The sequence below is a fragment of the Macrobrachium nipponense genome, chromosome 10 (genome assembly GCF_015104395.2).
Source record: "Macrobrachium nipponense isolate FS-2020 chromosome 10, ASM1510439v2, whole genome shotgun sequence".
Taxonomy (NCBI): domain Eukaryota; kingdom Metazoa; phylum Arthropoda; class Malacostraca; order Decapoda; family Palaemonidae; genus Macrobrachium; species Macrobrachium nipponense.
Window position 1 is genome coordinate 55320250 of NC_087204.1, and position 27105 is coordinate 55347354.

The following is a 27105-nucleotide window of genomic DNA, read 5'->3' on the forward strand; positions in this document are numbered from 1 at the left end:
GAGTTGTATTCGTTGCGGCGTTTACTCTAGTGATGATGCGGTTAGCATCGCGTTTGACGTCTTCAGTAGGGTCTCTGGTCAATCTCTTGAAATTAGAAGTATCTGCTTAGATATCATCCAGCTTCTTGAAATACTCCTCAGTCTTGATTAGTACAAAGGCAGCCGTTTTATCCGCCCGACGTGTCATTATCAATCATGTAATGACACCATTTTGTGGAATTGTTCCAGAGTACTGCTGAAACAGAATAATTATGTAGAGATGTCTACTTGAAAGTGCATGCATTGCCATAAGTGAGTGCAGCAATTTTAATAATCATTCAGGAGTATTTAAAACAGATCCTCTCTTCTTACATATAGTTAAAGGACAATACAAACTAAGCAAAGACTTCTTTTCACTGTAAACGTGTTTGATGCGGTGTTCTATGTTATGAAACCATTAAATGGTTATAAATCATTTTAAAAAGGTTTGTTTCAATTTATATGTGTTATGCTTGATTGCTGTGGTATAAGGCACATTTGTTGAGCGGCTCTTTTTGTCATGGGGTTGCAAACTGAGCAATGTTGTCCTTTTGCTAAGATCATATTTTAATTGTTAGATGAATTGTTTCAACAGGTATTTTTGTTTTGAAATATTCGAACTGGTTGTAAATCATTTTAAATAGGTTGTTACAGTAACTAACTTTCCTGTCTTTCAATGACCAATGTTTATCTGCTTATTTTTATTTTTCTGTTTCTTATATTTTACTTTCAATGTACTGTAAACTTTGTGTGCTAGTTAATAAACAGCTCTCGATAAGGGCCAGTGGAGGCTGAAACTGTTGAGCTAAAAGGAATTTCAGCTTTTTTTTTCCCCTGTGGACTACAACTGCATATATAATATATATATATATATATATATATATATATATATATATATATATATATATATATATATATATATATTATATATGCAGTTGTAGTCCACAGGGAAAAAAAAAGCTGAAATTCCTTTTAGCTCAACAGTTTCAGCCTCCACTGGCCCTTATCGAGAGCTGTTTATTAACTAGCACACAAAGATTTATATATATATATATATATATATATATATATATATATATATATATATATATATATATATAGATATATATATATATATATATATTTCTGGGCTCAGCTCGTGTCGGCTATGAAAGTATCCTTAATATCATTCTTTCTAGGTAAAATTAGCCTAAAATTACCAGAGAAAAAACAAAATTAAGAAAATGTCAGTAAAACTGACTCGCTCACTCTTAAAAAGAAGTGTCGGTATGATATAGGGGCGAGTGTGGAACACTACCACGAGACAAACACCAATTAGAACTTCCTATCAGAATCCCCCCAAGAGAGAGCTGATACCAACGGGCGATGCAGCCTCTACTACTACTACTAGAGGACGCCACGGACAGCAGCGCCCCTAGCGGACATCCTTAATTTTTAGCGCTAGCGTCTAGACGCAGATTTTACTTGTGCTATATTATCTCAGGATTTATCCCTTTATTCTACGATGGAACGCTCTGCAATTGCCACGGCTAAGTTAAGTAACTCATAAGTAATATTTTACCACATTTTTATCTTCCGGGTACCAGTATTTTCCTTTTAATAGGTCATATACGGTTCCCCGGTTGTCTCGTGGCGGCCATGCTGCCTCGTAAGAATTCCCGGTCCTCCATACTGGGACTTCTTATACTTATGGGCTTACTTTATCACGTTCATTGTTTTACATCGAGTTTTAGCTAGTTTAGCCCTCCTACCATTCTCTTAGCTTGGTATTTAGGGCTATTATTTTATTCTGGCCCAGCATCCCGGCTCTTGCTCTACATCGGCTATCGCTGGCTCCGAGTAGGCTTCTGTTTCTTGGAACAGTCTGCCTCCTCCTGGGCTTCTTTCTCTTTTACTAAAAGTGTCTCTTCCACCTTTTCGATGTATATTTTTACTTTATTTAGGGTGTTAGGCTAGCCTAGGTGCTTGTTCCTTGTATTGGTACAGCTTGGTTCACGTGGCCCTCTCACGGTTGTGTTGCTCGCGGCCTAGGCCACTTGCGGTCACGTGTTCCATAGCACCTTACCCTGCCCCTACCCTCCCTTTCTGGTATAGGGAGGAGCTGGGGGGACCCCTTGGTTGTCATGACAACCTCAGTCGCCTTCTCTCATCCTACTCGGAGGTGACCAGGGGTTCCTCCCAGCGGGGGGTATAGGGCGACCACTCATGAGGTACCGGGTCTCCATGCGGGTAGTTGTTGAGGCGGGAAGGAGTAGGCCATCCCTCCCTCCTCTCTCGCTCCCGCCGTGTTACGCCGAGACCTTCCTCCCCCCCTCCCCAGTTGCTCAGCCACCTCCCTTGCTATACGAAAGGAGCCTTCCGTCGCAGCCGGGGCACCTTTGGTTATAGGTTACTGGCTCCGCTAGCGGGTCGGGGGTGGGCACTACGAGTGGTCGGTTGCTTGCCTACTATATCCTTATATCTCTCCCCCGCTACCGGAAGGGAGCTTCCCACCCCCTTACCTACGCACTCTTCTAGTAGACGGGCGGAGAGAGGTTGTTTTATTATTGTTATTTTAAGGATATACCCTAATTGTACAATATTTTACAATGAATTGTGTATTATTATTATTATTATTTTATCGACCATCCCCGCCATTTTCCGTCGTGGTTTCCATTACCACTCCTAGTTGGTTGCTTTTTGTGCCTCCGCCATCGGCGAGCCATAGCCTAATATACCAACCTGGTTACCACACGTATTTTGGGCGGGGCTCTGGTTTAATCTAACTTTATCGCTCCGGCACCAGCGGAGCATATGTTAGACTGTAAGTGTTTACTTGGTACTCATGTACTTTTTCACTTACAGGCTACCAACTGCCAGGTCCCAGCGTGTAACGCGACGCTGTTCGACCCCTGTGGACATGATGAGTGTAGGTCTCACGCCCCCTGTGCCACGTCGTTCAACGAGACGATCGTCTGGCACCCTGAAGCCTGCGCCATCTGCTACGACCTGGTCGGTCAGCTGGGAGATGGGGTAAGTCCATTATAGGCTTACTTATCATTTTACTAACAAACTTCTAGTCGTAAGTTTGTTAACCCCGCGTCCACCATTGGCAGCTAATCTCACCTTTCTTTCAGGCTACCGGTGTGAGGGAAGTCGCCCTCGCACCCTGAAAGCGTGGGTGGGCGGCTTCGGGAAGAACGCCGCCAAGGGCCAGCCCATAATTTTGGACAGGAAGCTGGCCGTCCAGATCTTCCCCGCGGGCAAGTCGACGGGTTACGTTGACCCCTTGTCCGCTGCCCCGCTGATAGCCTCCATCCAGCAAGACCTCCAGCAATCATTTGGGGTCGTAGCCTCCCAGGAGTCGGTCCCGGACGTCGCTGCCCTGGACCTTAACCTTGAACCTATGGCGGTAGGGGGGGAGGATTTGTTGGTTGAGGTAGGTATGTCGAGCGCCCAAGGTCTTTCCTTGGGTGCTCCTGGATCTTCTCCTGTCCCCTCTTCTTCCGCTTCATTCCAAGGCTTTGCGGGATCTGAGATCCCTATTCGCTCTCCCGCTCTCTCTGTACCTCCTAAGGAGAAGGGAAAGAGAGAAGCCGAAGACTCTAGCCAAGAACGACTTCTAGGAAGTCGTCTTCGTCTTCTTCGGCTAAGAAGTCGTGCGACTTCCTATGCCGATGCGGTGAAGGCAAAGCCGAGCTCTTCTCAATCAAAGAGCTCCAGAAGCAAGGCTTCGAAGGAGAAGGCTCGCGCTCCCGCCGAGTCACTGCCTTCTCCCGCCTCCACCGCTTCCACTCCGGCTACGCCGGTAGGGGTGGCAAGCACTAGCACCTTTGATCCCTCTGCTTTCTCAGCAGGGGTGATGGAACAGGTGGGCGTGCTGGTAGGCTCGCAAATCTCCGCACTGGGGACACGGTTCGAGCAGATGTTTGCGCAGCTATCAAACAGTCTGTCTCAATCTGGACAATCAATCCAGGATCTCTCTAACAGAATGAGAGAAAATGAGGACCGAGTAGCTGGGCTAGCTCAGGTTCCTCCCCCAGTCTCCCCAGCATCTAGCACGGGGATTCTTCAACTCCCGCCATATGACTCCTTGCCAGCTTTCTCTATGGAGAACCCATGGAGAGTAGCTGCCTACGCTCCGTTCAAAGATGGAATGATCTCTATCTCGGAGTGTGGAACTCGAAGGATTGAGGACTTCGAGTTTTACCCTCCGGGTCTGACGCAGCCTTTCATCGGATATGCTAGGCTGACGCCAACGGCTCTGACGAGGGAAGACAAGATCTCTAAGGAGTCGGTCCTATATAGTAGAGATCACGCTCAGCGGAATGGGTTCACTGCCTTGAGACTGGGAGTGTACGAACACCAAACTCCAGGCCTACAAGAGTCCCTTCACTATTTTCGCGACGGAAGAGGAGGTTTCTCTTCCGTTCGCCACGAAATTAGTGGAGAAGTCCCCTTCAGGCAGTCCTCAAGGATGAGCCCATCCCACAGTTGAGGGAGGCGGAGTCTACCTTCTCCGCTCTTCCCGGCCTTCGGAGAATTGTGGGAGAAAACAATTGCCAGCTACGTTCACGCTTGGTAAGCTCAAAACCGGACTGCGCCATGGACCAGTTCGGTGAGAAACTACCTAGGCTGCCGGATTCCCTAATCCAGGCAGAGTTTGATGCGCGAACTAGGTTTGCAGGTCAATTCCCTCATAATCACGGAAATGGCTGCCCTCTCTTACGCTACGGAACCGCTGTTCAAGATTCTGGCGAAATCAGTTTCAGACGGTTCTAACGGACGCTTTTGACTTCTTCCAGGCTAGGAGGAACTGCCGGAAGCATGTCTTAACAAGAATGCACCATCAGGCATGAGCCTAATAGATCTTGGCCGCTAGCATGTGGGGAGCGGATCTCTTCCCAGAGTCCGCGGTGAACGAGGTACACCACGAAGCTGCTAGACTCAATCACCAGAGCCTTAGAGCTAGGTGGGGTATTTCCTCAAAGATGAAACAGGAATCCGTTCCCACTGCTGGCAAGAACCGAAGAAGGCTGGTAAGAGGTTCCAGCCATATAAAAAACTCCAGCAACAGCAGCAATTTGTGCAGGCGCGGTCCGGTTACCCAACAGGGACAAACCTGCCAGCTCAAAAGCAGACCAGCCTATCCTCCTGTTGCCCCCCGCAATCTCAGCCATCCACTTCCTACGCTATCTCGCCGGCCTTCAACCCTGCATATGAGGCTCAAGGCTACACTCAGCCGAGAGGTAGGGCGAGAGTTACTTTCGTCAGCGTGGCGCAGGAAGGGGTACGAGGAGCAGACAGTTCAGAGGAGGGCGTGGTGGCCAACCCGCCCATCAACAATGAGGCTCCCCAGGTAGGAGGGAGGCTGTTCCTCTTCCGCCACAGGTGGGGGTTCAGCAATTGGGCACAGAGCATAGTGTCCAAAGGATTAGGCTGGAGTTGGATCAAGATCTCCTCCAATCAAATCATTTCATCAGATGCCGTCAAAGGAATTGACAGATTAGCTGGAAGAACTCCTTCAGAAAGGAGCTATTGCGAGAGTCAAACATCTAAAATTTCAAGGTCGCTTATTCAGCGTGCCAAAGAAAGGCTCAACAAAAAGAAGGGTAATCTTAGACTTGTCAAAGCTAAACTCTTTCATCGCTGCGACAAGTTCAAGATGCTTACCCTCTCGCAAGTAAGGACCTTACTTCCGCGTGGAGCCGTCACATGCTCCATCGATCTTACAGACGCATACTATCATATCCCTATAGCCAGGCACTTCCGCCCATTCCTAGGATTCAGGCTAGGAAATCAAACATTCTCATTCAAAGTGATGCCCTTCGGTCTGAATGTAGCCCCCAGGGTATTCACAAAGATAGCAGAAGTGGTTGTACAACAATTGAGAGCTCAGGGAATCATGGTAGCAGCATACCTCGACGATTGGTTGATCTGGGCACCAACAGTCGAGGAATGTCTCAAAGCCACCAAAAAGGTAGTTCCTTTCTGGAACATCTGGGGTTCCAGATAAACAAACGAAATCCAGACTTACTCCGGAATCTCGTTTTCAGTGGCTAGGAATCCAGTGGGATTTGTCTTCCCACAATCTGTCAATTCCAGTGGTCAAACGGAAGGAAATAGCAAAATCTGTCAGGCAATTTCTCAAATGCAAACAAACGTCAAGAAGAAACCAGGAGAGAATCCTAGGGTCTCTTCAGTTTGCTTCGGTAACAGATATCCTTCTGAAAGCAAGGCTGAAAGATATAAATCGAATTTTGGCGGTCAAAAGCAAACTCCAAATATCGAGACAAGTTGTCAGTAATTCCACAGATCCTCCGCAACCAACTACGCCTTGAGTCAAAAGTAAAGAATTAGACCAAGAAAGTACCCCCTTCAATATCCCCTCCCAGTGTTACCATTCACACGGATGCATCCTGTCCGGGTGGGGGGGATACTCTCAGTTCAAACAGGTTCAGGGGACTTGGTCAGTTCAATTTCGCCAGCTCCACATAAAGCGGTTGGAAGCAATGGCAGTATTTCTTACTCTGAAGAGACTGCTTCCCCCGAAGAAGTCTCAATCTAAGGCTAGTTTTGGGGACAGTGCAGTGGTAGTTCATTGCATCAACAGAGGAGGGTCCAAATCCAAGCATGTGAATCATGTCATGATAGCCATCTTTGCATTAGCAAACAAACACAAATGGCATCTGTCTGCCACTCACCTGGCAGGAGTAAGGATGTGGATAGCAGACGGCCCTGTTCCTTCCGGTCAGTTCCTCTGGAATCAGAGTGGTCTCTGGACGTCGGGTCATTCCAGTGGGTAAGCCGGAGAGTCCCAGGTCTCCAAGTGGATCTCTTCGCCTCACAAGCGAACCACAACGCTCCCTTGCTATGTGGCCCCCAACCTGGACCCTCTGGCTTATGCCACGGACGCCTGTCGTTGGATTGGAATCAGTGGAGGAGAATTTATGTTTTTCCCCCAGTGAATCTTCTCTTGAAAGTCCTAAACAAACTAAGGTCTTTCAAAGGGATAGTAGCTCTGATTGCACCGGACTGGCCCAAGAGCAACTGGTACCCTCTTCTTCTGGAATTGGGTCTCCGACCTCAACGGATCCCCAATCCCAAGCTATCACAATCAGTACAAATGAGGACTGTGTTCGCTTCCTCAGGAACTCTCCAGACCCTAACTTTATGGACTTCATGAAGTTTGCGGCTAATAAAGAGCTGACATTGATCCACAGAATATTCTCTTCCTAGAATCAGATAAGAGAGAGTCAACCATTAGACAATATGACTCAGCTGTTAAAAAATTAGCATCTTTCTTGAGAGAATCGAAAACACTACAACCATGACAGTTAATTTGGCTATATCCTTTTTCAGATCCTTATTTGAAAAAGGTTTAGCAGCTAGCACGATTACCACTCATAAATCGGCTTTGAAGAAAATCTTTCAAGTAGGTTTTCAGATAGATCTGACTGAATCTTATTTCACATCTATTCCTAAAGCCTGTGCTAGACTTAGACCTTCTCAGAGGCCTACTACAGTTTCATGGTTCTTAAATGATGTCCTCAAACTAGCTTCAGATACTGACAACTCATCTTGTACATTCATAATGCTCCTGAGGAAGACATTATTCTTATTAAGCCTAGCCTCAGGAGCTAGAATTTCAGAACTGTCGGCTCTATCCAGGGATGCGGGCATGTGGAATTCCTCCCATCAGGAGAAGTTCTACTTGCTCTGGATCGTAGCTTTTTAGCCAAAAAATGAGGATCCTCTTGCAAGGTGGGCTCCTTGGAAGGTTATCCCACTTCCACAGGATCCTTCTCTCTGCCCAGTATCAACTCTTAGAGCCTTTCTATCTCGTACTTCTTCTAGATCCTCAGGTGCTCTCTTCATGAGAGAAAAAGGTGGTACTTTATCAGTAAAAGGCATTAGACAGCAAATCCTTTACTTCATTAAACAAGCCAACCCTGAGTCATTCCCGAAAGCACATGATATCAGAGGAGTAGCCACCTCAATTAATTATTTTCAACATATGAACTTTGAGGATCTTAGAAGTATACTGGATGGAAATCCCCGACAGTCTTTAAAAAGCATATTTAAAGTCCTTGGAATCTTTTAAGTTTTCAGCAGTAGCAGCGGGAAACATAGTTTCCCCTGATCTGTATAGTAGTTGTAGTATAGATCCAGGTCTCCTTTCTACCTACATCAGCCAACATGCCTCACCCTACTCGCCAGGCTACTCAAACATCATAGCCTTAGCCGTTGAATCATTTAGTGGATTGTCCCTTATTTTTTTTTGCTAGGGACATCCACACTTGTACTGATAATGTACTTCAGTGTACCTACCCTTATTTTTATGCTAGGGTAGGACACAATATGTTTGTATATATTCACCATTTTTGTATTTATGATGAACTTCAGTCACAATGTGTTTGTATATATTTTGCAATATTTGTATTAATGATGGATTTCAGTGTACCTACCCTTATTTTTATGCTAGGGTAGGGCACATGAGTTTGTATATTTTGTAATTTTGTTAAGTAAATCCCCTTTTTTTCTTTATATTACATGCAGCTCTGTAATTTACTGTAATTACCATTTAAGTACTTTAAGATTACTAACGTTCTATTATTTTACTGTTTAGTATAAGTTAGTTTAAGTGCTTAATTTGTATGCTGTAATTGATTTACTTATATTATATCCATCATTTTACACTGTTTTTCATTGTTCCTTTTTCCCATCTTGTCTGTTTCTCTGGTACTCTTTCATAGGCCGACACGAGCTGAGCCCAGAAAAGGGATTTTGACGAAGGAAAAATCTATTTCTGGGTGATTGGCTCGTGTCGCCCTATGAAACCCCCCTTTTATGGTTTGTTTTCCCCCCCTTGCAGGACAAGATGTATTTAGCTGTTTTAATTAAGGATGTCCGCTAGGGGCGCTGCTGTCCGTGGCGTCCTCTAGTAGTAGTAGTAGAGGCTGCATCGCCCGTTGGTATCAGCTCTCTCTTGGGGGGATTCTGATAGGAAGTTCTAATTGGTGTTTGTCTCGTGGTAGTGTTCCACACTCGCCCCTATATCATACCGACACTTCTTTTTAAGAGTGAGCGAGTCAGTTTTACTGACATTTTCTTAATTTTGTTTTTCTCTGGTAATTTTAGGCTAATTTTACCTAGAAAGAATGATATTAAGGATACTTTCATAGGGCGACACGAGCCAATCAACCCAGAAAATAGATTTTTCCTTAGTTCAAAAATCCCTTATTATATATTATTTATATAGATATATATAATATATATTAATTATATAATTATATATATATATATACTTATAGATTATATCACTAACAATATACTATATATGATATTATATATATATATTATTAATATATAATTATATATATATAGTAATATATATACACACACACGTGTATATGTGTGTGTGTACATAAACATATTATACTCACATATAATGACCTAAACAACCTGAAGTATGAGAAAAATAAAAAATAAAGGTGCACTCCCTTCCATTTGGTATTTGAATCTGTAAAGTTATAAGAGTATCCATAGGTGTTCACATAGTTCTCTGTTCTACAAAGAGGGATGCAAGTGGATTTAGGTAGTTCATACATGCATACATATGTTGAATAGCAGTACATTTTAATTGAGTTGGAATAGACTCATTCCTATCATCATTTCTCAATTTTTAGTAATTATTGCATTTTATTCTGAAAGTTGTGTACTTTGTAAAACCTGAGTCTCTTCAAGGGATATTTAGTAACTAATGTTTTGAGTTTTTTGTATATGTGTTTTATCTTGAATTCAGCAGTTAAAATTTGTTTTGGGCAGTCACCATTGACTTTTATTATCATCTATGGAACTGCTTGCTGTTAATATTTGTATTTTCACTTGACTTTTAATTGAACCTATTTTATTAAGTCATCTCTTAGTTTATTGTTTATGGGCCTGGCTTTTTAATAAAGGGCAGGCAAAATCTTCTTGGATAACAAAAGTCTTACTGTTTAACCTTTATTTGAACATTTCAAGATATTCTGTAGCTAGTAGTAATTCCATATAATTTCATGTCTAATTTAAGCAGCAATATACCTTTCCCATTCAGTTTGAGACATTTTTGTGTGAAATGTGTGATTTTTACAAAATAGAGCTTATTAAAAATCCACAATAATAATAATAATAATGATATAGGACAGGAAATATGGTCAGATTAGCTTAAAAATTATTTTATTTAGATGTGGGTAATTACAATACAGTAGTCAGTTTATTGAGTACAGTACATATTATAGTTTTAATCCTGTTAAAAAATGTGTGATTATGTAAGTTTTGAAAAGTAGCTTTATTCATTTACACTGTATATCTTTTTCAGTTGTTATTCCAAGATTTGCAGTTTGTTACCATTATTATTCTGCAAAGATATGCACTGCAGAGGGCTCTAGATCAGAAGAAAAATGAATCTTCTAACACAGGTATGCATCTTTAATCCTATGCTTTGTGAATGGAGTTAGTGTAAGTAAAGTGTCATATTCACTGATAAGCATTCAGATGTAGTGGGCAGTAAGAGGTTTGAGAAATTTACCCAGTCAGAGGTTGGTAGTTTTGATTAATATACTTTTTAGGAATTGCTTTTTTTCAGTGCCTTACTTTTGTCACATAGTTCACAAGTCACCAAGGTTTGATATAGTAGTCATCTTGCATGGATCAGACCCCACTAGATCCTTGGCCTGTTGCTATTATTAGGGTGGTTTGAGGATGGTGACTGAGAAGCAGTGTCCTGGTGCTTTGATGAAGTTAGACTTCAAAAACCTGGAAGCCTTGCCCCTCAGCTGCTGACATAGCAAATTGAAGTTTGGTCTTTTTTCTCATTGTAACAATGTTTGTTTTTGTTTTTTTTTCAAAAAGACTTCTTGTTGAAGACTTAATTGGGATTATGGATAATTCTGCTTTTGAAACTTTAAAGGAGGGTGAAGTTGGATGGCATGCTGTGCTTCTCATAAAAACAGAAGTACCTTACAAGTGTAAGGTGTACATTCAGGTGGGGCTTGATGTGCAACTGCCTTTATAAAGGTAACAATATTGCTCCTACCCTCTGTAGGGCCTGTGGATGGAGGGGACCCATCTTGAAATAATTTTGTACAGTGGACGCTCCATATTCATGGGTGATGGGTACCACAGCCCCTGCAGAAAGCTAAGATCTGCGAATATTGAAAACTCTTAGAACTGCCTATTTTGGCAGTTAAAACACTAAAAACCCTTTTAAAAATGCTTATACCTTAATATTTCAATAGTTTTATCACAAAATGTGCATTTAGCCACAAAAATCCCCCAGAGTCGAACTCTTGGAAGCACCAGTGAGAGAGGCAGGCAAACACTCCCGCTGCACCAACTCCGCACCCACTACCTTCAACCTCTTGACAGGCGCCTTGAGATCCTTACGGCAATGAATAGGCCTTGGAGAAGAAGGCGCACTTGCATCATGTGCACTTACAGGGGTGGTTGCAACACGCTCATGATGTGCATGACGGGGGAGGTTGCAACACGTTAGCAATGCGCACGGACGGGGGAGGTTGTAACATACCCGCGATTCAAAGCAGAGGATGAAGCAGCCACTGCAGATTGCACAAGGAAGGTACACTAACACTCTCCGAAACACCAACTCTCGAGAACACTCCGCGTTGTTCCTCCCTCGTAGGTGAAGAAAGGGCAAAGTCCTTAGCCTTCCAATGCTTGATACGCCGATGTGGCGTAGAGGGGGGAAGAGGGAGAGGAAGACAGCACTGGTTTCTTATGCGATCTCTTCGAAGGAGGCGGGGACGAAGCAACAAGTTTCCTACCAGTCCTCCCAATGAAAAAGGCAGCCAACTTTACATCCAAAACAGAGTCCAACCTCTGAAGCATGGCCTGGCATATAACCTCAGACTGATCTGCCAGAGAAGGCTCCGATGACATTGAAAGGAGATGTAGCGAGCTGGGCGGCAGGGATGACGTCACGCCTGAGAGAGGCAGTGCAGAGGAGACGATGGTTCAGAAGCAACCCCCCACCCATGGCGACTGGCAGGGTAGGGGCCTCGACTCCTACTTCCTCCTGGGAAAGTGGCAATTCTTACCCCTCCAGGAGGCAGAGGGTCTGGCTCTGAACAAGGAGGAGTGAGCAGAAGGAGCTCTGGAGAAGGGCCGCGAACCCTGGGCTCCCCACGATCCCAGGATGAATCATGGTTGTTGGGGGTGGAGGGAGCCCTGTACCGCTGCTGCTGCCTAGCCTTGGTGTCCTCCTGACCCCTATGCTGCATCGGCTGCCTGAAGGAGGATACCCTGTACACGATGGAGTCCTGGCTGGCCTTCCTCCAATGCTCCAAGGACTCCACCAATTGCTCCAGGAAAAGGGACTACCCCAAAACCGGGGCGTTCCTCAGGTCCTCAGTGCCTTGGCCTCTCTATTGGGCACGCTCCTAGGAAGTTTTGCCAAATGGCGTCCCTCCTTCTTAGGGCCCAGTTGGCCAACTGGGTGAACAGCTGAGTCGATAGGAATCCCATGGATTTCTCCCTGACATGACCAGAGCCTCATATTGCAGATTGTGCTCCATGGCGAAACAAGCCGCTGCTCCAGACCACAGGTCGAGCCAAGAGGTGACATGGATTGAAGTCCACACCGTGGCCTCCATAGGCATGGCCTCCTGCTGGGAGAAAGAGACTGGACCCGCCAGAAGCTTCTCTTCTGAGAGCCCTGGGGCAAGGGAGGTAAGGGCTCCCTCTACTGACTTTGGAGGGGCCAGGGGGGGGGGGGGGATTTTGTATTTTTTGCCCCCAGGGGCGTACAACCTCCTCTGTCTCATCTTGGCTGCCGGGAGGAGTTTCAGGGACCCATGGCATCTCGTTGAGTTCTTATGGCATGCTATCACCTCGTTCACCTGGGCCAGGGCCTGGACTGTATAAGCTGCCTGGGGCAGGGTCAGAGAGGGTTTAGAGTGCTGTCTGCCCCCTGAAGAGAAGATCCACCGCCAATGTTCTCTTGGAGTCCAGAGGGGCGGCTGGTTCTGCCAGGCAATACTTGGCCCTGATGATCTCGAGGACCCTCCTAAAAATGGACCCCTCGTCAGCGGGGGCCTTGCCATTCCAAGGTGCTCTGAAGGTCTTCCTGAACAAAGGCTTTGTCCTCATAGTCCTCCAAAGACACTGATGGACCAGTGGGGGGGGGGGGGGGGGGAGCTGCCGGCTCCTACCGGCGGCTTCAGATGGGAACTGATGCACCTGGAGGAGAAAGCTCTGCCCGAACCAGAAGGGCCATAATGAGGCACCCTATGGACAGGGGGCTAACCCTGACTGAGGTACGCGGAGGTGAAGCACTCTGCCCCACCCACGGGGTGGGCGGGAGCGGAGGCTCGAGACTGGAGGGAGCCTGCCCGGTCCACGTAAGAGCCGAATGGGCCATGGGAACCGGAGCGGGATCCACGAGACCGCAGAGGGACTAATCCATGCCGAATGGAGCACCCCACACGCGGCGCAGTTGTGGGGGCCACGAACTTGGTTGCTGGCCTCGGAGACCTAACGGTCCGGGAGCAGTGGCAGATGGGGGAGGACCCATCACTGCGGCATTCTTTCCTATTCCAACCTCTGCGATCGCGGCTACAACGGGGAGAGCAGAAGAAGCTGTCCAGGGAGGAGGACAAATGCGCTCGACTCCTCCTGCAACGCCAGCTCCTTTTGGCTCTACATATCCTCCAATGGGAGAATCTACATGAAGACCCCGACAAGGACCTGTTCTCCGACGAATGGCATCTCCTCATGTCCCTCCTATGGTGACTCCTGGCCCGAAGCGAGTGGGTAGGACAGTCAGAGCAGACCGGGGGAGCTCTAGCCGGGGGAATCCCCTCCCGGGAGTCTGCTCCAACCGAACGCTCCAAGGCCTCGGTAGTAGCCATCTTGCTTGGTGAGACGTTCCTGCGCGAAGTCAGATTAATCAACAGATATCACAAGTTTAACATAAGTCTAGAATTTGAGAAATATCTAGAAGTGTTCGTGAACTATCGGTGATAAGATTAGTGTGAAAATAGTAGGATAAAGCGTCTTCTAAGTTAGTTTATCAAGTGAAATACTGAAAATCAGAACAAGATGGCAGTAAGTTCCAACTGCGGGAAAAAATGGCGAGATTTAGCTTGCTTGGCAAAATCGCAATACGATGAGGTAGCAGGAAGGGAACTGGCATTTCTCATATATGAGATCAGCAACAATCCTAACCAAAAAGATACAAAAGCATTCATAGATATATTAGAAGGATATAATCCTTCAAACTGGAACAAATCAACTGAAAACATTTTGAAAATAATTGAAGAAGTTCCAAATAAAATCCAAGTGGTCAAGAGACTCATAAAGAAAATATACATAAACCAACATATTCGACAAAGAAAATGAATAACGGTGAACCTTGTGAATATCCTAATTGATGCATTAAGGGAAAAGAATGCCAAAAGCATGTAACTGTGTAAAGTGTGGTATAGCATAGTTAATCCACAAAACCTAATCAGAAAATGTGCTGCATGCAACATTCCGACCCATCCACAGTGTGCTGAGGTAATGCAAGATATGAGAAAAGACACAAGAATTTTTTGCTCAACATGTCTTACCATGGATAGACAATGTATTAAATCAAGATTGAATGTACAAATAGTTGAGGATGAAAAGAAGAAAAGAAGAAGAAGAAGAATAGAAGAAGAAGAAGAAGAAGAAAAGAAGAAGAAGAGGAAAACGGAAGAAGAAGAAAAAAAGGACAAAGAGAAGTAAACAAAAATGAATATGACCAGAAAAGATAGGACAGAAAAAGATAAGGAAAACAAAGAACAAGATAAAAGTATGGATGCAGAGATACTCATTGATACTACATATGAGGCTATAAAGCAGCATACCTACGAAGAAATAAATTACGATATGACACAAAAGAAAATCCCGAAGAGGCTCTACCCAGATCTACACAATGACGGGGAAAGATGAAAAAATAGACAAAAAAGAAAAAGTCTGCAACCTTTTAAAACGAGGGAATTGCAGATTTGGAGAAAAATGTTACTACAAACATCCTAAGGTATGTCACAACTATGAAATATATGGTAAATGTGCATACCTAGATGGCTATGAGGATGATTGCAGAGATCTACATCCAAAATATGCAAAAACCTAAAAGAAGGAAAAGGATGTAAGTTTGACAAAAAATGTAAATATAGCACCCTGTAGCCATGAAACATAATCAAATAAATAACCAATCAGTAATAAAATCCAAAATAAGAAAGAAACAAACAAATAGAGAGAGGAATGAAGAATATCAGGTAAAAGAAAAAAGCAAGCCATCAACGAGATATGACAGAGGTGTCAGCAAAAAATTTCGTAAAGCATCAGCTCCAAGATTCTACTCAAGAGATAATAACCTGTTTTTATTATGCAAGAGGATATTGCAGATATGGAGAAAATTGCAGATTCAGACACAAAATGAATAATTATGATGAAGGAAGAACAAAATATTATGGAAAAGTTGGATTTTTTAATGTCAGAATTTCTGGAAATGAAAAAAAAGAACAACATACCAGAACAGGAAAGAGACATGGGAAAAATCCTTATTATTACCCATATTAAATGAAGGAGAAAACACGCAAACCATCATAGTGATGAATGCGCAGGGTTTAGTTACGAGTAACTCAAAAGAAAAATAGAAGTACTTAGAAGAACTAACCCAAATTTGAAAAGAAAATAGATATAAGAATATAAAGTGAAACCTGGTATTGCCCAAAGAGGACTGGAATGATGATCAAATAAAAGGGTTCCAAACTTATAGATCAGATAGAAAAAATAGGAATCAAGGGGGAACCGCAATATATGGGAAAGACAAAAAACAAGGAAAAATATATGAGAAATATAGTAACCCAGAATGTGAACTAATAGCGGTAGAATTTGAATCTGAAAAATTAATGAACATAGTAATATATAGACCTCCTAATACTAAAGAGTTTGACTTAATAATAGAAAAATTGGATGATATATGTAGAAAAACCACAAGGACTGGACTATTATCCTATCTGGAGACTTCAACTTTCCTTTCGTAGACTGGAAAGAACGAATAGGAGATTGTGGATGTACTTATACATATAAAAAGATAGTAATAGTAGTGCAGAAGATAAGAGGCAATTCGAAAAGCTATTAGATATGCTACTAGAATACAACATTCAACAAATAAATCACCTGCCAACAAGAAAGGAAAATACTTTAGACCTAGTATTTTGTGAACGAGATGAATTATGTTAAAGAAATAATAGTCTATAATGCGAGTATTTCAGACCATAATGTCAAGAGAATTAACAGTCCCCTTCCAAAGCAAGTGAAAACCGAGATAAGTAAGAAATGAAAAAGTGGGAAGGATATGGAAAAATACAACTTCTACAGTAAAAATATAAAATGGTCAGAAATAAATGAAGAATTAAACAAAGATTGTGGGATAACATTTTCGTAAGTGATGACATAAGGGTAAATACGGAGATATTATATAAAATATTAGAGAAAGTAGTGGATAAATATATACCGAAGAAGAAAAGTAAACATCAGTCATGCATACCAAGAGACAGAAGGATCTTGTTCCAGAAAATCAGAAAGTGGAAAAAAGGTCTTGCAAAAGAAAAAAATGCATGGAAAGTGATGGAACTAAAAAGTAAGATAGAAAATGCAGAACAAAAGAGTTATACAATCAAAAGAAAATAAAAGCAAAAACGGGACTTGGAAGAAAAAACCCTATTAAATATCAAGCAAAACCCCAAAACTATTATACTCATATGCGAAGAAGATGAATAAAAGAAGAATAGAAATAGGCCCTCTAAGAATTGAAGGGAGATTAACGAATGAAAAAAAGGAAATTTGCAACATATTGGCAGAACGATATAAGAGAGAATTCACCCCTACAATAGATAATGAAGATAATGATATAGAAGTAAGGGGGATGAAAATAGTGAATATTTAGCTGACATAGATATTAACGAAGATGGATACTTTGTCAAGGCTATTAATGAAATTAAAAATGGAGCTGCTGCAGGGCCCGATGGAGTGCCTGCTATTTTGTTAAAGAAAGTAGTTCATTCTATCGCAAAGCCACTTGCAATATTATTAAGACAAAGTGTAGATACAGGCAAGATTTATGATGAGCACAAATAGCATATATTACCCCTACTTTCAAAAGTGGATCAAGACTAGAGGCAAGTATTTATAGGCCTGTGAGTCTAACATCACATATTATGAAAGTGTATGAAAGGGTAATGAAGAAAAATATTATGAAACATTTAATAAAAAATAATTTGTTTAATATAGGACAACATGGTTTTCGTACCCGGAAAAAAAGTACAAAACAAACCAACTGTTAGTCCACCGTGAGAACATATTCAAAAATATGAAAAGCGGAAATGAAAACAGATGTGGTTTATCTAGACTTTGCAAAAGCTTTTGACAAAGTAGACCATAATATATTAGCGAAGAAAATTAGAAAACACAATATCGTGGATAAAGTTGGAAGATGGTTAAAAGAATTTTTTACACAACAGAAAACAGATAGTTATTGCAAACGACGAGAAATCGGATGAAGCCAAGGTAATATCCGGTGTGCCACAAGGTACGGTGTTAGCTGCAATACTGTTTGTTATTATGATTGAAGACATAGACAGTAATGTTAAGGATTCGGTAGTGAGTAGTTTCGCAGATGACACAAGAATAAGTAGAGAAATTACTTGTGATGAAGATAGGAACGCTCTACAAAGAGACCTTAACAAAGTATATGATTGGGCAGAGGTAAATAGGATGGTATTTAACTCTGATTAAAGTTTGAATCAATAAAATTATGGGAGACAGAGAAAGAAAGCTATATGCATATAGGGGACCTAATAATGAGACAATCACAAATAAGGAAGCAGTTAAAGACCTTGGTGTGAGATGAATAGGACATGTTATGCAATGATCAATAGCATTCTGTTGGCAAAATGTAAAGCAAAAATGGGAATGTTGTTACGGCACTTCAAAAACAGAAAAGCTGAAACACTGATTATGCTTTATAAAAACATATGTTCGTAGTCCAATTGAATATTGCAATATGATATGGTACCCACACTATCAAAAGGATATTGCACAAATAGAGAGTGTACAAAGGTCCTTTACAGCTAGAATAGAAGAAAGTTAAGACCTTGACTACTGTTAAAGACTACAATCCTTAAAATTATATAGTCTAGAAAGGAGAAGAGAACGCTACATGATAATTCAGGCATGGAAACAGATAGAAGGAATAGCAGAAAATATCATGGAACTAAAAATATCAGAAAGAGCAAGCAGAGGTAGATTAATAGTGCCCAAAACTATACCAGGAAAAATAAGGAAAGCACACAGGACATTAATCCACTACGCACCAGCATCGATAATGCAGCGTCTATTCAATGTGTTGCCAGCTCATCTGAGGAATATATCAGGAGTGAGCGTAGATGTGTTTAAGAATAAGCTCGACAAATGTCTAAACTGCATCCCAGACCATCCAAGATTGGAAGATGCAAAATATACCGGAAGATGTACTAGCAACTCTCTGGTAGACATTAGAGGTGCCTCACACTGAGGGACCTGGGGCAACCCGAACGAACTGTAAGGTAAGGTAAGGGGGAAGGAGGGGCCCCAGAAAGGGAACACCTCCTCCCTCAGGGAGGACCTGCCTGGGATACAGGGGATCCCTGACCATGGACCAGGGGGACCCCTGAAGACTCCGTTGGTTTTCGACGTCTCCCAGGGAGACCCCCTACCTCAGGGGAGGTGGCAAGGACAGTGGAGGAGGAAGAGGACAGGCCCGCGGGCACTCCCGGCTGCGCAGGCAGAGCACCTCACTCAGGAGCAGGACACTCTGCTGTGGGACAAGGATCTTTCACCAAGCACAGCACAGCCACCAGGGCATCCATCAACGGGACGCCCTGCAGACCACAACTGGACCAACATTCCTTCAGGAATGCGGAGTCCCGGACAGCACAACCTGTGGAGTTAAAAGATGAGATTCCTCAGGCCCCGCACTTGGTGGGGGCCCAGCAACAGACTCACCTAGGTCCCCTCGCTGGAAGGAGACTGGGAAAAATTCCGGAAGCGGAGTTGGCGATTCCTGTAGGGGTGCTGGAGAAGTCGTAGGACCACAGGGCCCAAGGCTACCACTCCTACTACGTGGAACCTCCGATGTACCCTTCTTGGAGGGGGGCCTAAGCTACTTCTGTTTGGTGAAGGCCAGATCCCAATGATGGTCCATCCACGAGGCGCACTCGCCTCATGTGGCGTCACGAGAACAAGGGTGACCCTGACACTTCTTGCACAAAGTGTAGGTATCTATCTTCACCGGCAAAAGAAAAGCCCCACAAGCCCTACTCTCAGGACCAGGGCAACACCGTTGCAAAGATTCCACGCTCTCACAACGCACACCCAATGGAGGGAAAGCTAACACACAGGGAAAAAAGGGGGTCAACAAAGGGAAACAGGCTGGTAACCAGACGACAAGCCGAAGCATGTGAACGCGACAGCGACCAGGAAAAGACTGGCGTTCAGGTCAAGAGGTCATGTGGTCTTCGACCCCTGGGACATTTACCTGGCCTAGGAGTGGAGCAATAATTGTTTTTTTTTTCTGGTCGGTGCCGGATTGACAATCCAATTTTCTCCTACGATAGTAGTTCGAGGCACATATACGGCGTCGGAACAAATAATAACTAATCGCATGTGAATTACCATTACTACTGAGAATATAAGTAAATTGTATGGTAGTGATAGAATATGTTAGAGGCTAATATTATGAACAAATATGTCATGCAAAAGAGAGAGAGAGAGAGAGAGAGAGAGAGAGAGAGAGAGAGAGATGCTTGACTCTCCATCAGCAGGCTGAAATGCATCCACTGCTGATTTCATGGATGGAGAACAGGGTCTTGAAAAGTTCCTTTAAATCGTTTTGCCGATGATTTTATTATAGTTTTCTGTTAGATAGCGTACATCGTTCATTATGTATTCTTTATCATTAATTATCAACCATCGGCTACAGCTAGTGTACAGTAATATACGATATGCTAGCCATTATTTCCATAGCATTATTACCAGATAATTTAATTAGGCAACACAGTTAGTAATGAATATAAAGTTACAAATAAGTATGTGATAAAGACTAATGTAATAAGGAATGGTAATCAGTAGGGCGTCTTCATCTTCGGTCTCTGCAATGGAAACTGGGAGAATTTTGGTCTCTGGCGGGGGACTCACCCGTTAATGGTTCCTCTGTCTCTGGAAGTGAGAGTTGGTGGTTGGATGACCAGAATCTTTAGAAGGGTGCCCCTCTGCGTTCTCTTCCACTGGACTTCCTTCTATTATCAGACGCCTTCCTCACAGGTTGGGGGGCTCATTTACGCGGCCTCTTCGTGTCAGGTGTTTGGAGTTTGGAGGACAAGCAGCAAAATATCAACGTCTTGGAGTTGAAGGCAGCCTTCCTGGGTCTGAAGGAGTTTCAGGAGAAGGTAGAAGGTCATTTTGTCGTTCTCATGTCAGACAACACCATGGTGGTAGCCTATGTGAACAAACAGGGAGGCCTGGTTTCTTGTCAACTTCACGCCTTGACCGTCGAGGTTCGCCAGTGGGCGGTCAGCAATTCGATAGAGCTCTCAGCCAGGTATATCCCAGGCAAACGGAATGTGGTTGCAGACAAACTCAGTTGTCGGGATCAGATCCTAGGCACAGAGTGGTCCCTTCATCAAGTCGTAGCAGACAAGCTTTTCCAGGTTTGGGGAAGACCCATGCTGGACCTTTTTGCAGCTCGCTTCAACAGGAAGCTGGAGATATTCTGTTCAGGGGTTCCAGATCCTTTAGCATTGGCAGAGGACACCTTCCAACATCCCTGGGACAACCTGGAGGTGTATGCCTTCCCTCCATTTTGTTTGGTCCGTCAGGTTCTGAACAGGCTAATGAGTTCACAGGGTCTCAGGATGACTTTGGTTGCCCCTCTGTGGCCTCAGGCGGAATGGTTCCCAGATTTGCTGTCGTCGTTGTCAGAGGTTCCAAGGGAGATTCCCCCTTGGCGACATCTCCTGTGTCAGCCCCCATGCGGAAAGGTTCCACCAGTCAGTAGAATCCCTGTCTCTTCACGGTTGGAGGCTATCAAGTATATCCTCTGAGTGAGAGGCTTTTCTCAGAGAACAGTAGGGCACATGTCCAGCAGTCTTAGAAACTCGACCTCCACGGTTTACCAAGGCAAATGGGTGATCTACTGTGATTGGTGTTATAAACGGGGTTTTTCTCCACTCACAACCTCTATTCAGCAAATAGCAGACTTTTTAACCTTCCTCAGAGACGAGAAACGTTTGTCCGTTTCTGCCATTAGAGGCTACAGGGCAGCCCTGAGTTTGGTGTTAAGCCTTAAAGGTATCAACATCTCCTCTTCCTGGGAACTTTCCCTGCTAGTTAAGGGGTTTGAGCAGTCGAGTTATCCTAGAGAGCTCAAGCCTCCAACATGGGATGTTTCCTTGGTTCTCAAGAGCTTCACTAAGGGTCCATCTCAAGAGCTTCACTAAGGGTCCATATGAGCCCTTGCATTGCTCATCTGACAGGAACTTGACGCTCAAGACAGTGTTCCTTCTGGCCTTGGCATCTTCAAAGAGGGTAGGAGAGCTCCATGGTCTAAGCTATGAGGTGAAGCACACCAGGGGTTGGGGTTCGGTGTCCTTCGAATTTGTCCCGGAATTCGTGGCCAAGACCCAAAATCCCTCTGTGCACGATGACAGGTTCACTTCGTTTTCCATTCCATCACTGAATGACTTTGTGGGTGGTGATGCTCAAGAGCTTTTGTTGTGCCCTGTCCGGGCCCTGCGTTGCTATCTTGAAAGGACTCGGCACCTTAGACCAGGCTGAGCACAGGCCGTACAAAGAAAGAGGTGTCTAAGAATACTATCTCTTTTTGGATATGGGAAGCCATCAGACAGGCATACTTGACTCTTGATGATTCCACCACCACGTCTGTGAAGGCTAGAGCGCATGACATTAGGGGTATTGGTCCCTCTCTGGCTTTCAAAGGATGTTGCCCACAGATCTGTGGACACATTTTCCCTGGGTCCTGTGGTGGCTGCCCAACAGGTTGTGTAACTCATAGTTGCCCTTAACAGGGCACTTTTGTATCTTACCTAAGATGATTGTGTGGATGAGAGAATGAGTGAGTTGGCTGGTCTCCTTTCTCTGGTACCTTTCCTTCTTCCTTCAGGTGGGTTAAGGAATTGACACGTCATTCACTAGACTGGTCTGATACAGGTGAGTAAGGTAGTCATACTGTTAGTGTGGTCGCTTAATATACAAATATCATACCCTCTATTTGGTAGCATATACTCCACTCCTTGGCAAGGAGGGGTTGGGAGTTGTACAAACCCTAGTGTATTGGTTTGCTATTGGAAAGTCAAAGTTTCTCTTTGGTTCCTTATAGTACAATGGTTCTCCCATATATCATTGTATGTCACTCAGGGTCTGAGTGGTTAGATATCAATTTATCTAGCTTCTCAATGGGCTTCAGTCCCTCTCCAAGAATCATTTCTTCTGGAAGCTGGACTGGTGGGTAGGCCCCCAGCTGTCTAGGATGTCTTGTACCTCCCTCCAAGTATGAGTCTATCCTATTGTTAAGACCGAAGGTTTGCTCTTATAAAATGACAAATTTTATAAGACAATTTGTATTTTTCATAGCTACGAACCTGAGGTCTTAACATTATACTGCCCACCTCTAGCCAGCCCTCTATGTGTTAAGACATCCTGAGTTGGGAAAGACTGACGCGGTGGCGTAGGTGAGTGGTCCTTCACCCGATCTATGCATGCGTTGCCAGATATCACAAGATTCCTTGCTTTCATCTGTTTTTTAACCGGATCCAGCTAGGCCCTAGAAATTATCCTATTGTTAAGACCTCAGGTTTGTAGCAATGAAAAATACAAATTGTCTAAGAAAATTTGTCATTTTTCATGCACTTAAGATCAAAGTGCAAACACGTCAACAATCATATATACTAATCTCTCTCTCTCTCTCTCTCTCTCTCTCTCTCTCTCTCTCTCTCTCTCTCTCTCTCAGACATAATCATACACACACACACACACTACCAATTCTTTTGATTATTTTTGTAAATTATGAATAAAATTGATTTTGTTTTCAACCTTTAGTTACTGCCACCATTTCAGTTTTCTCGGAGGTTTCCTGTCTCTTCTCCCTCCATCCCCCAGCTGGCCGTAAACTGGACACGGAAACAAAATTATTCTTAAATTTTACTTCATATAATGTTTATGTTTTATTACTTCATTCTTAATTTAACTTTTGAAAACATTAATAATAAAAATAATGTGACTTTTTGGGTTGCCTGGAATGAATTATCCTGATTCCCTTTATTTCTTATGGGGATTTTTGTTTCATATTTCAAACAAATTGTATTCCAAGCCGCCTTCTGGAATGGATAAGTTCAAAGTCAGAGGTACTGCTGTAATTAGTGAATTATGTACACAGTGTTGCTCTACGAAAAAAAAGCAAATTGTGATAATTTTAGAGATACTGCCCAAAGAAAATTGGCAATTTTTATTTTATTCATTGATAATGATATGAAACTTTTCTCTTATTGAAAGCATTTATATTCTTGTGAACTGTTTTTCTTCAAGTTAATAATTACTTGGTTGGAAGTTAAAGCTGCGTAGAAACTCCATTCTCCACTGTTTCATCAAGAATAAGGCACATGTTAGGGTTTGCTTAACCACATATGTGAATATCATTACCCTTTTCAATTCGCTCATATTTATGTATCATACACTTTGGAACTCTTTGGTCTTTGTGCCCTCAGTTTTATGCTTTTGTTTAGCATGCAGCACTCATTCAAGGAGACATATCTTTTATAATAATTGTTTATTATATTTTCTTTTAAAACAGTTAATTTTGGGCTTTGGCATTCCTGCATCTTACTACTTAATCTCGGTACCCTTTTTCATAACAAAATTTATATATAGAAGCATACTACAGTAATCCTCTAGAATCATGAAACTTCATGCAAAATGGTTAATGTTAGCCAGTTAGTTATCGAAGCATATAGTAACTGTAAAAAGGACAACCCTTACAGATAGTTTTACTTTCAAAATAAAGAATATAGAGAAATACTTTTTTATAGTAAATAAATTGTTTAGAAATTAAGTCGAAGATCTGGTCTATAAATGTATTTGATCATAATTCCAGTGATGCTCACTAAAACTTTATATTTTTTTGTGTAGTATTGTTCCTAATTGTATTGACTAAATTTCAGGTAATTGCAAAAATGAAGAGTTAGGTGAGTGTCACAGTGATGTAGAACTTATTTATACAACTTTTAAGACGCCTGCTCGACCTCTTGGAAAAAGGCTTAATTGGAAGTCTAGTACCCAGACTTCTCATAGACTTCCAAGGAAGTCAACTAAACTGGGAAAGAAAGTTGGTGATCTTTCTTCATCTTCAGATGAGGAAGAGGATTATGGAGGCAAGGACGTTTTAAAAGTTCCTGGTACACATACTAAACAGTATACCAAGAGCTCAGGTAGGCAAATGTCTGGTTCTTCAAGATGCCAGAAATTAACCAGCACACACATGAAAAAGCAGAACCTTAATGTAGCTGAAATTGAAGACCAGATGGGTACTCTGAGTTTAGATACTAGCTCAAGTGGGAATGTCCAGGAAGTTTTAAATCCAGTGTCATCACCTGACTATTTGGCTTTAAAATCTTCTTCCAAAGGTGTTGGGAATTCATATGCTAGCAATTCCAAAGAAGCTAAAAGCATAGGTAGAGAAAATAAGCATCTTTCAAAAGCAAATACTGAAATCAAGAAAAAAGTTGCAAAGAACACATTGGTACCAGCCACACCCACCATTCTCATTTTCAGTGACAAGGATAGTCCTAACAGTGCTGATGATGTTGAAGCTTTAGAAAAGGAGGAATTGAAGCCTACTAGGGGAAGACCGAGAAAAATAAATGCAGAGAAACCGTCCAAAGTAGATAGTAATAAGAGAGCTACTTCATTGTCAAAAAGCAAAACAGTAGAAACAAGCACGAGAATAAAAACAAGGAGCAGTAGAACCATAAGATAAAATCATTGTATTTATTGAAAGTAGAGTGGTATAGTGAAAAGCTTGCAAGTTAACACCAGTGTTTGAAGTATTGAGTGTATGAGTGTAATACAGTTATTTTTTCATGATTTTGTGAGTTTTTAATAAGTACAAGTTTTTCCAGTTGTTGGTAGTGTGCATGGAAACATTTAGACATTCATAGTAGTATTTTCAACAAAGAATGTAAGTTTAGTTCTTTCATTCAGGACTTATAAATTGAAAATAATTTTTTGTCCTCACAATTTTCCTCCTTTATATCTTTTGTTGTGGATACCAGATTTATATTTGCATTTGTTTGTTGTTATTGTATAAGAATGATAAAGGATTTTGTCACCTTTATCATTTTAGTATACCAGTAGTATTTTCAAAACCAAATGATTTTACTGGCGACTTTTATTTTTGAGCTGAATTGTCAGTTTCATCATTGGTCTCTAGATTGCATTTATTCTAATTTGATAACAGTCAGTATTTTACTTTTTTAGTTACTGATAAGCAAGTTGAGAGGTAAGTGAGAGATAGGTTTTTTATATATCAATTCTTATGATGTGAACAGACCATGCAAATGTTGGAGTTCATTATTTTTGCATAATTTGGAAATATGTACTTTAATTTCTAACATTTCATGCATATGTCTAGAGTATCTTTATTATTGCCTACACCAAAGTAATCTTTATTATTGCCTACACCAAAGTAAAGTTGTCTTACCCTCAGAAAATCAGTGGGTCATAAAATAGACTATGCCACTTTTTTAAGGCAACAGATCCTAGTGCTGTAAAGGTAATACTTGAGGTGGAAAGCATGAAATTGTTAGAACATGCCAGATATTTGTACCCTTTGGCTTTCAACTTTGTATTAGCTTACAGGTTGAGATATGAAGCCATTTTTGTTGATTCATATTAGATATAATTTGTGACAAGCAAAGAGATTTTTGTTAGGATTTTTTTATACTTTGAGGAGGAAGTTATAAACTGTACAAGATACATTGTATAAATCATTATCTTTCAGGCTAACCATATTATTTAGGCTTGATAACTTCTTCTGTTTTGTCTTAGTTCACTTACACTGTCACTTCACTCCCATAGGTAAGAATTACTCAGCTAGTTAATAATTATTTATAGCATACCTTCATATATCTGTTCTTTCATATATTACTGATAGTTCAAGCACCAACTGTTTTTTTGTATTATAATTTTGATGTAAGTTTTAACTGGTAGCAAACATTAGTAAATGGTTTGTTAACAGTAATTTTTTTTAATGGAATTTTTTAATAATTCTATTGTTTATGTTTAGCACTCCTTTGATGGTAACACTCAAGCAGCCATGTATTAATTTTCTTTGTTATCCATTATATACGTATTATAAATATTGTAACAAGGTACCCACATGTTTTTATGAGTTTTTGCCACATTTATTACATGATATGCTTATCTTTTTAATAAATAGATTTTGTCCTGTGCCTACTGTTTTTTTTTCCATCAAGCATGATGATGATGTTGAATGGAATACGAACCAGTTGCTTTACAATTACCATAATTTTATTACAATTAGTACCACTGACTTCAACAGCTTGTCATCAAGTGGATGGCTTCAGAAAGCACTTACTTATAGCAAAGTATGAACTAGACAGTAAGTAGTTGCCCTAATAAATTATCTTGCCATTTTTACTTTTATTCTGCTTTTTTTTCCCCTTTAAAGAATGATCTGTAGGCAAGAACCTTTGCATGGCCTTAATGATATGTCTTTGTAGGCACGCCCATAACAAGAAGGAGGGAAGATGAGATTGACAGCATCCTCCTCACTTACAAAATTTGAATAGCTGACATAATCAAGTGAGATGAAAGTCTAATGTCCATTGTTAGGTCCAGTCTATACAGGCTGATGACTCCTTAGGCACTAGGAGTATAGGAGTACAGTGGAAACCTCCTATTTTGTTAGTTAAAACTCAAGAAAAACCCATTAAAAATTTT

The 27105-nt window shown here is 42.1% G+C and overlaps 1 protein-coding gene across 2 annotated transcripts in view; it reads left to right on the top strand.

The window, feature by feature from the left end:
• Positions 1-26594, top strand: part of LOC135223625 (uncharacterized) — a gene marked incomplete in the record, with an annotated part of 381927 nt that extends 355333 nt beyond the window's left edge. For both annotated transcript variants that reach the window (XM_064262235.1, XM_064262236.1), the window contains 1 exon segment: positions 24308-26594. In XM_064262235.1, coding sequence (XP_064118305.1) covers positions 24308-25120 — 813 coding nt within the window.
• Positions 26595-27105: the final 511 nt, after the last annotated feature.